The 14,241-nt window shown below is 44.3% G+C and overlaps 2 protein-coding genes across 2 annotated transcripts in view; both read left to right on the top strand.

The window, feature by feature from the left end:
- LOC109513054 (cuticle collagen 2C-like) overlaps positions 1-12,192 on the top strand; it is an 18,577-nt gene extending 6,385 nt beyond the window's left edge. Inside the window, exons 4-5 of the mRNA XM_019865257.1 lie at positions 11,928-12,042; positions 12,093-12,192. Coding sequence (XP_019720816.1) covers positions 11,928-12,042; positions 12,093-12,192 — 215 coding nt within the window. The remainder of the gene's footprint in view (positions 1-11,927; positions 12,043-12,092) is intronic.
- LOC109513053 (cuticle collagen 3A3-like) overlaps positions 8,331-14,241 on the top strand; it is a gene marked incomplete at its 3' end in the record, with an annotated part of 59,278 nt that continues 53,367 nt past the window's right edge. Inside the window, exon 1 of the mRNA XM_019865256.1 lies at positions 8,331-8,452. The remainder of the gene's footprint in view (positions 8,453-14,241) is intronic.

Raw genomic sequence — 14,241 nt, 5'->3', positions numbered from 1 at the left:
GTCTTCCCAGGGGGGCTTAACAGCGATCAGGGACCGACCCAAGGTGCGGGGGAACAACAGAAGAGACACTTGGGGGGCCGTTAATCAACCAAGGAGGAAGAAGATAAACTTTAACACCACATACGTTGTTTTATGTGTGTAAACAAATGTTCAGGAAAGAGACTGAGATCAATAGTACTCATAGCAAAGCGCAGTCCCTCAATAGCTGCAACACAGATACTTGAGATAACAGTTCCTCTTTTGATGTTGACATGTCCTCTGGAGGGGTCATAAAAGTAGTGGGGGTGAGGGGTTACCAAAGGCGATTGTAATCACAGTAAGCAGGAAATACCTTCAACAGCATTCTACATTGTTTCTTTCAAATCCAGCTAACAGAGAGGAATCATATCTTAACACTGCCAACAATTCCAGACAGCCTTGAGTCCCGTGGTCTGTGTCTCTTCAATGGCGCCGATCAGCCAAATCCGCGATTTCTTTTGTGAGAGAGAGCACGGATCCCAACTTCTCCAAGATGTTCTCCATCCACAGTCTGAGTCTGAGTGTTGGACATCCGCAATAATCCATTCTTGAAGACCGGCGGCCTCTTTGCTTCCAATAAAGCCGCTCCCGTCGGTTGAATTTTACGACAGATCAGGAAACTGCGAACACCAAACAGCAGCATACCTGCTATCAGAAGGCCGATTATGTAGATGTCTTCCTCATCCTCAACGGACAGTATTGACAGGCACACCATACCCCACTTCCTCCAGGGATCAAGGGTGTACCCAGCAGCAAATGTCCCCGAGGGGCAAGTAGGCTCCCCACTGCCTGCTCTTCTCGTCGAGAAAATTTTGTCGATGGCATCGAGAGACCAGCCAACTAATTCCATGGTTTGTTTTCGGATGAATATACGGCAAGAGGCTAGTAAAAGTCGTCATACAAGGACAGCACAAAGACTGAGTGGCGAGCAGGGGAGGGTGAGGGAAAGGGCAGCACCAGGCCCGGACATGGTCCACACCTACTGGCTAAAGAAACTCAGAACTCCCTGTGCGCCTAGCAGCACAAATTTGCATGAAAATAATTTCATTATAATTTAAAATTATAATTTAATTATAATTTAAAAACCAAGGACACTCAAACCGACACACCGAAACTGAAAAGGTGATGCCCATAACAGGAAAAGATAATACCCATAAGGAGATACGCCCCGCTTAGAAGATATATGATTCGTGTAGGGAATTTGTTGGCAGCGTATTTGTGTCTTGACCACAACACTTGTTTGTTTCACACTTGTGCCCTTAACGTTCAGTAAAACTTCTTGCAAGAACTTCTCCATTTCCAGCCTCTGATTTTCGCACCTCAACTCAGCCCGAATCAAATGAACACGCGGAGGACCTGGGGGGGAAGCGGAGGACGGTGAAGGGATCCCGCCGTGTCCACCACAGCCCGCTCCCCCGACTTGCTCGCCTCCGACAATGGGAATCTCAATTTCGGCCTACAGCATAAAATGTGTCCATTTATTTATACGTGAATTCTACTTTCCATTCCTTTTCAAAAAAAATGAGAAGGTTGCCTTCACCATAAGATCGGTGATTGGCTCATTTCGCTATCAATCAAAAAGAGATTCAGCCTCAGACAGATCATCCAATCATCATGCAGAAAAGCTGAGCGTCCAAGCCAGCCAATACGCTGAGCGTCCGAAGGGCGGGACAAAACCAGCATTTATCCAATGACTCGTCTCGTTTCAGTTCATTGGAACAACCTACCCTGAACTCTCTCGACACCCAGCGTCCGCACCGTAGACGCTCAGCGTCCACACAGTGAAGGTGCGGGAATGAATGAGAAGAGGGTCGCGTCGTAACTAGTAATAAAAAGCTGATTCGGAACAAAAATTGAGCGCGTTGTAGCGCATATTTAGTCAATGACATGTCCACACAATTGTATGTACACACATACATTTGATCACTTACTTTTTGACATTTTAGGGGAAGCTGAGGTTCCCTTGCAGCCTTAGAGCAATCGCCTCTGCATTGCATAGAGTTCAGTATTGTATACTAACTGTAAAAAATAAAGCTGACTATCAAGTACCAAGTACAACTTTATTTTCAAATGTGCTGTATGTGAAACATACAGCACATTTGATATTTCCTCCCTCTCGCATGTTTTTGCTTTTTTTTTTTTATTTTTATTTTTTAATAAATCCTACTTCACGGGTTTCACTTATCAGTGGTACCTTTTGGAACGTAAACCCCGTGATAAACGAGGGATTACTGTATACAGTTAGAGGTGTCAAATTATCACGTTAATTGCAATTAATTAATTACAGTCATCTTTAGCGCGTTATGTTTTTTAATCGTGTTAATCTAAATTTTAATCTCTAACTTTATTGTTTCTGTAGCTGGCTTGCCTTTTTCTAATATCCCTTTTTATGTGTTGGCTTCCTGTGTTCGAGTTGTTGAGAGTGGGGAAACAACTGTCAGTCACAGCCTGAAGCGGACATTGATTGGCTGTCATTATGTTTGGGCTTGTTAAGCATAAGCTGATTGGCTCCTATTGGAGTTGGGCGGGCTGAGCAAGCAGCGGTGAGGATAGGTGAAAATCGAGGAGCATGAGAGAGTTCTCCACACAATGAATGGAAAATTTACTTTTCAAAAACGCCCTGACGGCACTATTGACAAAAGTAGAGTGTTGTGCCTAATTTGTAAGGAGTTTGCTTACCACCGAAGCAGCTCAAGTTCAGCCTCCTATATCAATGCAAAGCACCCAGTCGCGAGCGCAGCCATGGATCATGTAAGCACCGAAAGCGTAAGCAACAGAGGGAGCCAGAGCAAAGCTCTTTGTCAAACTAAACTGGAGGAGAACAACCCGCATATGAGGCATGAAGTCAGCATAGTTGCTTTGTCCTCAGTAGGCAATTCAAAATGGTTTATGTTAATTTCAGAACTTTATTTTGTCATGATGAACAGTGTTATTTCTGAAGTGCTAACTTACATCACTGTGCTTTAAGGGTCTGTTTTATTTATTATCTGAAGCAAGTTCCGTGTTCAGTTCTTGTATTGCTCAGAAAAGTGTTCTTACTGTTTTTGGTATGTTAACCTAAGCACTTTTTATGGACCTGGTGTTCTCTTTTATTTTTATTTTGTAATTATTTGGAGATTTACAAAAACAAAACAGTGATATTCCCCCTGGGGGTCAAAACTAAAAGTTGCAGGTAGGATTTGGGATTAGTCTCAAATACAGCAGAAAGTAAATGGCTTGGACTGCATCTGTTCAAGTCTGTTTAAAAAAAATAAAATACCTTTTTTGTGATGTGACTCTTGTGATCTGCCTCAATGCGCAATAATGTAATGAATTTAAAACGAAAATGGGGGTTGTCTCAGCAATTTTTAGATGAGATTAAAATATAGATTAATTTGATCAATTAATTACAGATCATAATTAATTAATCTCACCATTTCATTTTTTAATCTCTTGACAGCACTATATACAGTTGTTTTTGTTTGTTTTTTTTCAAAGGAGTGGCTTTGGTCAGACCTTGCTCCACACATGGTGTGAGTGTGTGTGTGTTACACAGTCTGTAATCTGAGCAAAGTATTACAAACTGCAAGGAAGATATCCCAAAATGTCTAACAAGTGACAATTTTAGCTTTTTTTTCTTTTTGCTGCTGAAAAAAAGCTAACGTAAGATAGAGAAGAAGAAAAACAAACATATAATTTCAACAAAAGTGACTTACATTTTTTTGGCTGTTGTTCAGAATTTGAATTTCACCATGGTACCCTGATCTTTCTGAAAGAGATTAAGTGCCTTTCATTGCACCTCAGGTAACATTCAGTCTTCACCGATTGTCTTTCTGCATTGAACAGTACCAGACTGTTCCTGTATCAAGGGTGTCCAAATCTGCTCCTCCAGGGCCAATATCCTGAATGTTTTAGATGTTTCCCACCTCCAACACCTCAAAAGCCGCTTGAACCAAAAAGAAGTGTGCGCGTGTGTGTACGCAGGCCAAAGGAAAGTGTAGCTTCACTTTTTTTCAAATAAATGACCAGTTTCTTTTTTTAATTTATTGTTTGATTTATTTTACGAATCAAAATCCCATGGGATTAAATCTATGATTTGTGATGCTGAATTCATGAATTGTGAGTCATTCATCATACTGTCAGTGACAAGGAAACTGAGAAAGGGCCACTGATACTCTGCAATGTCTTTCTTACACTTGCTGTGTATTGAAATAGTGGGGCCAAGTGCTGTAAATATTTAAAAGGGGTAGTTCATAACCTGTCCCCACAATGTGTAAAACTCTACAGGAGTCCTGAATAATAACTTTCTTGCCATGCCTAAAGCGGGAAATGAGCGATGTCAGATACGTCTGTACTTTCATCGCAGATTGACAAATAAAAGTCTAATTCAGCTCCTTGTGTCTCTTTAGATCCAATCTTCAATTCTCCGTACCACGGTGCTACGAGCCAGGCAAACACTGGCAAATTCTTGCTTCTTCTCTGGACAAATTTAACTATTTACAGCACAGTCTTTAATAAATTCAACCTCAGTGAGGTTTGCAGTGCTTGGCAAGCAGCATTGTCACCTCATAGCTCGCTGTCAGAGATTTTCTCTGACAAAGTTAAAGAAATGACTCGGCACACAAGAAAATTGTCTTCAATATCGGCGGGAGCGGATCTCTGAGAGCGAAGGACGTTAGTTGCTCCGATGATCACACACTCGCTCTCTCTCTGCCGGTTCGAACTTTTATTGCAAAATACAAGAAAGACACTGCCCCCGAGATTTGCATACCGCGCCCCCCGGTCCGGCCCCTCGGTAGTGATCTGATCTATCCGAATACACAAGTCACAGACTTTGTTGATGACAAATGTCCATCTGGGCGCGACAGCTGTTCCCAAACCGTCTTTTGGTATTCAACAACTCTTTGTTCCCAATTTGTTTATTCCCACTCTGTGATTGAATCTAGCCTTCTTCCATCTGTTCGCCCCCTTGCTTTGACGTGAAAAGGCCCTCCTCCCAAACGGCCGACACCTCTGCGCTGAGTATGTCCAGACATGCCCAAATTAACCGAAACTTTAAACATGATACAATTTTGTATCATGTTTAAAGTTTTGGTTAATTTGACTCATGGGCTCTTGTCAAAAAGCACTGCTGTACCATTAAAACAACTTCCAGTTGCTTTCATTTTTCACTGCGTTTGTTCCCAGTTAGCTTGTCGTAGTGAGCACGTTTTGTCTGGTCGTGGCGCTTGACACTGAATTCCTTGAAAACAGCTAAAGTCTCATGGTCAATGAGACAGACACAGTTGTTTCATATTTCGGTCAATAAAATACTCCAATTACAACTTGTTCTGGAATCAGCTGCACTCGCTGTCAACTTTTCTTTTTTTAGCTACAGTCACCATGTTTGAAATGGGATGGGCTGAAATGATGAGTCAAGTGTCACAAGCATGTGGCTCCAGCGCTACTGCCATCTTCTGGTAAAATGTAACGTTTTGGTTTTGTTTTTGTTTTTGTTTTTTTTGTGGGGGGGGCGGGGGGGACACAAGTATATTATACAGCTGTCAACAGTGCAAGTGGGACGCATATAATTGACTTTATAAAAGAGACTAGGGGCCAGTGAAAATTTGAACGCGGGCCTCAATTGGCCCCCAGTACGGGCTTTGAATATGCCTGATCTAATCGAACAAAAACTTTCAGCATGCGTCAGATAAGTGGCAGCACGAGGTAAACGTTGACAAAAAGTTGATCACATTGTTTTGAACGTTCCCCCAATAATCCTTACCTCTCATGCAGTGTCTGCATTTGTTTGTTCTAAAAATTTTAGAGTTAATGTAGCCACCACTAGTGCAGCTACTCAGTGTCACCCTTCTCCTGAAGTGCCGGGGAGCAAATAAATCAATGTCTCATAAATGTATCAAATGTACCTGAAGCTGAGGGCAACTTTTGCCAAAAACGCCTAAAAAAGGTGCACCCAAAGTAAATGTGTAGCTGTTCTTGAACCATTTCGAGTATCAGCATAGTTTTGGTCTCGTTTTGAAGATAACATTTTGAATTTTTCTCCCAAACAGTCAGAATCTGTGTAAGTGCTCCTGTCACTGAACTATGGATGTTTGAAAACAGAAAAAAAGGTGAATCTTATGTTCATCTAATTTCTTTTCACAAGATCTGCCTTGAAAATGAATTTAGAATGTTGATTAGGACTTGAAAACACTACAGGATTAAAGCTTGAAGTCTCCCCAACTTCCAGTTCAAGTTTGACAATAATCCTACAAAAAAATGAGCATTTTACACATGTTTTCTGAAGGAAAGGTACAGGCGAACACCAAATGTTCCATTTGGGTGACCTGTGTGAATACTTGTGGAAAAAAGGCTGCTATTCTGGAATGCTTCAACATACAATCATGATCCTGGGCTCTAATGAAAGCTTAGACTTGGGGATATCTTATCCTACATTCAGATTCAACCCAGATATCACTGAATCTTGAGATTCAGAAGAATCGTGCAGATCAAAGAGATGAGTTAATAAGGCACATTATGACAATTTTGTTTTGCAGACTGACATTATGGGTGCAACACAATGAAATATGTGACAAGTAAAGAGATGTGTTTTATTTCGGCTGCATATTGGAAATGATTCCAAATAAGAAATATAATAGATTTTGTGAAATTGGATAATTTTTTTCCCACAACACACAATTATTTCAACTAATGTGCTATGATAGTTGCTGACAGTGTCGTAGTACACTTGCCTAAGTTGTGAGTGGGGCAGCGTGCGATTGGTTGACGGTGTGGATGTGGGTGTGAATGGTTCTTTGTCTCTATATGTGCCCTGCAACTGACTAGTGAACAGTTCAGAGTCTGCCTGAAGTCAAATGGGATAAGCTCCAGCACCCCACCGTGAACCTGTTCAGGAAAAGCGGCATTGACAATGGATAGATAGCTGGAAATGTGCCATTCGTGATTGGTACTAAACTGACACAGAGGAGACAAACCAGTTTGTCCTCTTCGCAAAGCCACAGTAGCCTTGACCTACACCACCCAGCTCCTTGCTGCTAGGTAGATTAAAAAGAAAACAAACAATAATAATAAATAAATATGTACGAGCTGTTTGAAAACATGTTATGACTCCACGTACAAAGCACGTAAGATTACAGTGGGGGTGACCTTTTGTGAGCTCAATTGACTTCAAAGTGACGCAATTAACTGATGAATTAGAGCTTGTCGACATAAAGAAGAAATACGGCTTGGAAATTTCCACCGAATATAAGCCATCCATCCACCCACCCATTTTCTAATCCACATTTTCTCACAAGGGTCACAGGCGCGGTGGAGCCGAACCCAGCTGTTGCAAAGCCACAGTAGCCTTCTTGACCTACCCCACCCAGCTCCTTGCTGCTAGGTAGATTAACAAATAGTAATCATAAATAAATATGTACCAGCTGTTTATTTGCACTTCATGTACAATGCACGTGCGGTACAGTGAGGAGAATAAGTATTTGATACACTGCTGATTTTTGAAGTTTTCCCACTTATAAAGCAGGTGGAGGTCTGTAATTTGCATCAAAGGCACACTTCAACTATGAGGGACAGAATCTAAAAAAAAAAAAATAAATCCAGAAAATCACAGTCCGCGTTGCCCAGCGACAGCCCCTTAACCTGAATACTCTTCAGAAGGTGTGTATGGAGGAGTGGGCCAAAATTCCTGCTGCAGTGTGTGCAAACCTGGTGAAGAACAATGGAAAAATATCTACAATTACAAACAAAGGTTTCTGCATCAAATATTGAGTTCTGTTTGTCTGATATATCAAATATTTTTAAATAATTAATTTGCAATTTATGGTAATAAAATGCAAACTAATAATTTGAAAATGATTGAGTGTGATTTTCTGGATGTACATACATCATAGTGGAAGAGTGCCTTTGACACAAATTACAGACCTCCACCTGCTTTGTAAGTGGGAAAACTTCAAAATTCAGCAGCATCCAGATACTTGTTCTCCCCACTGTAAGATTCCAGTGGTGGTGACCTTTTGTGTGCTCAATTCACTTCAAAGTGACTCAAGGAACTGATGAATTACAGCTTGTCAACATGAAGATGAAATACCGCTTGGTAATGCCCACCGAATAGAAACCATCCATCCACCCATCCATTTTCTAATCCACTTTTTCTCACAACGGTCGCGGGCGTGCTGGAGCCTATCCCAGCTGTCTTTGGGCAGAAGGCGGGGTCCACCCTGAACTGGTTGCCAGCCAGTCGCAGCCAAATAGAAACCGCAGAGTGTAATTGTGTAAAAACATGAGGAAATCAATTAAATGACCCACCCTCATTAACAAGGGCCCCACCTTAATGGTGGCCGGCAAGTGATTTAAGCTCTTCATGACCGACTGTGAAACGACAGAAGAGAGACAGAAGCAGGACTCTCAACAACGCAAGGCCTGAGAGGGGTTTGAGGAGCAAAATTGAGTGTGCGTGGTGAGTACTTTCTCCATTTTGAAGTGTTTTCAGTGAGCACAACTTTAATGTTGGACATGTTTGGTGTTGCGCTTTGTGCAGTCAAGGGGAAAATATGCATTTTGACTCAGGTTACATTGGATCACACACTTCCACACCAGGCATATGACAAAAATGCCATTTTAAATCTACATACATGCAAAATACGTACGCTCAACATACTGTATTTCATTTTTCAGAATATATTTCTCAGTGACGTCGTAAAAGATCCATCCTTCAACAAAAGAGTTTGAACAATCAAAAATTAAGAATACACTGTGAATTTTTTTTAAATTCCACTGAAAAGAGCTATCACGCAAAATAATTACCATTCAGTGGTGTCTTGAAACAACAGAGGAGCAAACAAATAAAGGTGGAAGAATCAATCTCGTGCATTTTTATTTTTTTTTTTTACAAGTATCAACTCACTCAAAGTTGTAATCTTGTTGAATTGTTGTTTTTTCAAATAAATCAAGGGGCCACTCAAAGAATGGGCCGCTTGTGGCCAGCAGGCCACCATTTGTCCATCCATTTTCCACTGCTGATACGGGGTCGGGTCGCAGGGGCAGCAGCTTTAGGAGGGAAACCCAGACTTCCCTCTCCCCAGCCACTTCTTCGAGCTCTTTCCTGGCAGATCCCGAGGCGTTACCAGGCCAGCTGGTGTCAAAGTCTCTCCAGCGTGTCCTGGGTCGTCCCCGGGGTCTCCTGCCAGTGGGACATGCCCGGAACACCTCATGAGAGAGGCACCCAGGAGGTATCATAATTAGATGCTCGAGCCACTTCATCGGGCTCCTCTCGATGTGGAGGAGAAGCGGCTCTACTCTGAGCCCCTCCCGGATGATCGAGCTTCTCACCTTATCTCTAAGGGATAGCCCAGACACCCTGCGGAGAAAACTCATTTCGGCCGCTTGTATCAGGGATCTCGTTCTTTTGGTCACGACCTATAGCTCGTGACCATAGATGAGGGTTGGGACGTAGATCGACCGGTAAATTGAGAGCTTCGCCCTTTGGCTCAGCTCCTTCTTTACCATGACAGACTGATACAACATCTGCATCACAGCAGACGCTGCACCGATCCCCCTGTCGATCTCTCGCTCCCTCCTGCCCTCACTCGTGAACAAGACCCCAAGACACTTAAACTCCTCCACTTGGGGCAAGATCTCCTCCCCGACCCAGAGAGGGCACTCCACCCTTTTCCGACTGAGGACCATGGTTTCAGATATCGAGGTTCTGATCTTCATCCCAACCGCTTCACACTCAGCTGCGAAACGCTCCAGTGGGAGTTGGAGAGCCCTGCTTGAAGGAGCTAACAGTACCACATCATCTGCAAAAGCAGAGATGCAATACTGAGGCCACCAAAACGGACCCCCTCAACGCTTCGGCTGCGCCTAGAAATTCTGTCCATAAAGGTGATGAACAGAATCGGCGACAAAGGGCAGCCTTGGCGGAGTCCAACCCTCACTGGAAACGATGCCGAGTTATTGCCGGCAATGCGAACCAAACTCTGACATCGGCAGTATAGGGACCGAACAGCCCATATCAGGAGGCTCGGTACCCCATACTCCCGAAGCACCCCCCACAGAATTCCCCGAGGGACATGGTTAAACGCCTTCTCCAAGTCCACAAAACACAGGTCGACTGGTTGGGCGAGTTCCAATGTACCCTCGAGGACCCTGCTAAGGGTGTAGAGCTGGTCCACAGTTCCATGGCCGTGACGAAAACCACAATGCTCCTCCTCAATCTGAGGCTCGACTTCCTGACGGACCCTCCTCTCCAGCACCCCTGAATAGACCTTACCAGCGAGGCTGAGGAGTGTGATCCGTCTGTAGTTGGAACACACCCTCGTTGGAACGCAGCTTCGGTGGTCGCCGAGGCAAAAACCCGGGCGTGGGAAGAGTTCGGTGAGGCCATGAAAGCCGACTTCCAGACGGCTTTGAGGAAATTCTGGTCCACCATCCGACGTCTCAGGAGGGGGAAGCAGTGCACCACTAACACTGTGTACAGTGGGGATGGGGCGCCGCTGACTTCGACTCGGGACGTTGTGAACCAGTGGGCAGAGTACTTCGAAGACCTCCTCAACTCCAGTTGTCCATCCATGATATAATACATTGAATGGATATGTGTGACATTATTTCGAAATGTAGTTTACATGATTCATAGAATGGAACCACGATTCAAATGTTGGAGTCAGAGAAGCGAAAATCTTAGCATCAAAGACTCTGTTCTCCTTGATGTGTTTGATTCCACAAAATGCTATTATTCTCCAAGTTCTGTGAAAAGCAGGAGCATTTTGTTGAACATATATACAAGCATTTTCCACAAAAAATGGGGGATGGTCCCACGCAAGTATTTTAAATTTGACAACAATCATATGCAAACAGGCAAGGAACTGCGAATATGTGGGTCATCCACTATGTTCTACAATGCAAGCCTTTATTAACAACGGTGAGGCTCTGTGTGACTGTCGACTTTGAAGTGCATATTTGGTGCATCAATGACACAATAATAAATGAGCAGTTAGCGACTCAACAAAAAAAATGTATTTCCTGAAAAGGAGTGGTATCAGTAAATACAAGAATTCCACCCAAAGGCAACATTAAGATTGGCAGAGACTTATCAGCCCTCCTCCCAAGGACAGTCCAGGTACCTTGTGGTTCGGCATGGAACTTGGGCTTCAACAAACTGACACTCTGCAAGCAGCCAGCTCTCGCATCATGTTTACTTTCTCTCTATGTACGTTTACCGTCCGTTTTCACTGTCTTTTAGGATATCATCATCCACGATGATCATTCTCAAGGTGTTCGCTGTTGCCCTTGTGCTGTTTGGTAAATCATCAAACTCTCAACTACCAAGTAACAAAGAGGAAGTGAAAGGTCACCATGTAACAAAGATGTCAACTCTTTTTCACAGGAAACAGCTGTCTTTCTGCTAAGATAAAGAGGTAACGTGTCTGCCAATACAGATGTTTTTCCAGGTGACAGTGTTCAATCTGAGTAACATCCATTCCCATCTAGGTCACCACAAGGTCCACCTTCAGGACCACCTGGTCCACCTTCAGGACCACCTGGGTTTCCATTTTTTCCACCTATTATTGGGCCACCAGGACCACCAGGGCCACCAGGACCAGATGGTCCACAAGGACCGCCAGGACCACAGGGTCCACCTGGGTCACAAGGTCCAAAAGGTCCACCTGGACCAGATGGTGAGCCAGGCTCTAATGGTCCACCAGGACCACCTGGACCAGATGGTCCCCGAGGGCCAAATGGGCCACCGGGTCCACCTGGACTATATGGGCCACCAGGACCTCCCGGAAAAGATGGGCCACCAGGACCACCTGGACCAGGTGGACCAGCAGGACCACCTGGACCAGCAGGACCATCTGGACCACCTGGACCACCAGGACCACCTAGTCCACCAGGACCACCTGGACCACCAGGTCCTCCCGGGCCACCACAACAATATCCATATTGGCCTTTTTGGCCACCCGGGCTACGACCACCTTGGCTACCAGCACCTTGGCCACCTATGCAACCAGCACCTTGGCCACCAGCACCTTGGCCACCTAGGCCACCAGCACCTTGGCCACCTATGCTTCCAGCACCTTGGCCACCTGGGAAACCAGCACCTTGGCCACCTGGGCCACCACCATATTAGCCACTCCCATCTTAGCCACCTGGGCCATCACCATGTTCACGACCTGGGCCACTGCCACCACCACCTGATCCAGCATTTTCTGACACATCATCTTATCAACCTGGGTCACCCGGGCCACCTGTTATTATGGATGAAAATGACCCACCCACCATCTTGCCAGGCTATACCATCACTAGGACCACACTTTATTTCAAATCATAATTAGCCACCCCAGCAAATAGCAGACACCAGTGCAGCCACCTGTTGTCCTGGATAAAAAATACCCACCGGAACACCAAATTGTTAACCTGCCCCACGACCCTTCCTAACTGGACCAGCACGCTGCAACCTGAACCACCCGCTGGGCCATCTGTTCCTCCGGATGCAAAAAATATTCTGGAACATGACCATTCAAACCTGGATCACCGCCTTGGTTCCCGCCGAGACAAACCTAGCCAACCCCAGTTATTCGGGATGAAAACGGCCCACCTAAACCACCAGGTGGGTGTGGCTAGACACACCCACCTGGACTAGCAACATCCAGTCCACCACCTGGGCGACCTGGGCATGTCAAGCCTAGACCATAGAAAGTGAGTTTTTCTCATTCCAAAAGAAATCTTGTGCTTCAGCATTTAGCTCTAATCATAATGATCGTGTGGTCGTTGATGCGTAATTGCAAGTTTCCCTTCTGTGCCACCTGCGTTCAATTCAAATAATAAAGATGATTTTTCTTCTTCACGACTTAGTTGCTTGAATGTGACCTCAAGTCAGACATTCTATCCTTCGTGTTCAGACACATGATCATGCTTGGTGGGTATGACATTAAATTGCATGTACATCATTCACTTACCAAACTCAACTTTATTGGAAGAGCATTTCAAAACAGTCTTGGCAAAGTGCTCGACCTACGGCAAAAAAAAAAAAAAAAGTGTCATACAATAACAAAGGCAGTGGGGGAAAAAAAATAATCAATAATATAAAATACAGCAGACACCATTAAAGTAAGACAAGAGCCACGAGTCCAGCTCCAGTCCTCAAGGACCAATGCACTGCCTGTTTTCCATTGCTCCCTGCTGCAACACACCTGATTCAAACGAACAGGTCATCAGCAAGTTCTGAAGAAAACTTGAAAATGATCCCGATCATTTGAATCAGGTGTGTTGCGGCAGGGAGAGAATGAAAATGGGCAGGGCAATGGCCCTTGAGGACGGTGTTTGGACATCCCTGCACTCGGACAATGCAGAGTCTCAAGCTGGGCTGAAAGCCATAGAATAAAATTGCGTTTTAGTCCTTGGTACCTCCACTTGCGTCTGAGCTGAGAGGCACTGAGCTGGTACGTATGGATGGATTAGCTCAGAAAGGGAATATAAAGTGAGGTGAGAGCAACTAAATAGTTGAAAAAAAATACAAACAGGAATCCCTCATTTATCGCGGGGGTTATGTTCCAAAAAGAACCAGTAATCAGTGAAATCCGTGAAGTAGGACTTTTTAAAAAAAAGCAAAAAATATGTTCGAGGGACGAAATTTCAAATGCGCTGTATGTTTCACATACAGCGCATTTGACAATTAAGTTGTGCTTGGTACTTGACAGTCAGCTTTATTTTTGACAGTTATCATACAATACTGCACTCTGTATACAATGCAGAGGCGTTTGCTCTAAGACTGCAAGGGAAGCTCAGCTTCCCCTAAAATGTCACAAAGTAAGTGATCAAATATGTGCGTGTACGTACAATTGTGTGGACATGTTATTGACTAAATATGCGCTACAACGCGCTCAACTTTTGTTCCGAATCAGATTCAGATTCAGAAAACTTTATTTATCCCTGTGGGGCAATTAGAGTTGTGCGAGAGCAGCTTATAGTAGAGACAGTAAGAGCAAGGAAAGACATAGGATAAAAGTAGCTTAGCACTTGAGGTCTTGAGGTAGTGGCTTCAGCATCGAAATAGTATTGCACATCGAGCAGTATTGCACACTGTAAACCCGTATTGCACAATGGGGTAGGCGAGTTTGTATGGTGGGGGAGGGGTGTCAGGGATATTGGAATAAGAGTTTAAGAGTTTAAGCGGAGAACAGCCTGGGGGACGCAGGTGGATCTCCTTCTCGCTGTCCTGCAAGCTGGGAACCGCAGCCTGCGGCC

Source organism: Hippocampus comes, unplaced genomic scaffold, assembly GCF_001891065.2.
Source record: "Hippocampus comes isolate QL1 unplaced genomic scaffold, H_comes_QL1_v1.1 scaffold180, whole genome shotgun sequence".
NCBI classification, from domain to species: Eukaryota; Metazoa; Chordata; class Actinopteri; order Syngnathiformes; family Syngnathidae; genus Hippocampus; species Hippocampus comes.
The sequence above is the reverse complement of the archived record's forward strand: the minus strand, read 5'-3'. Positions and strand labels throughout refer to the sequence as shown.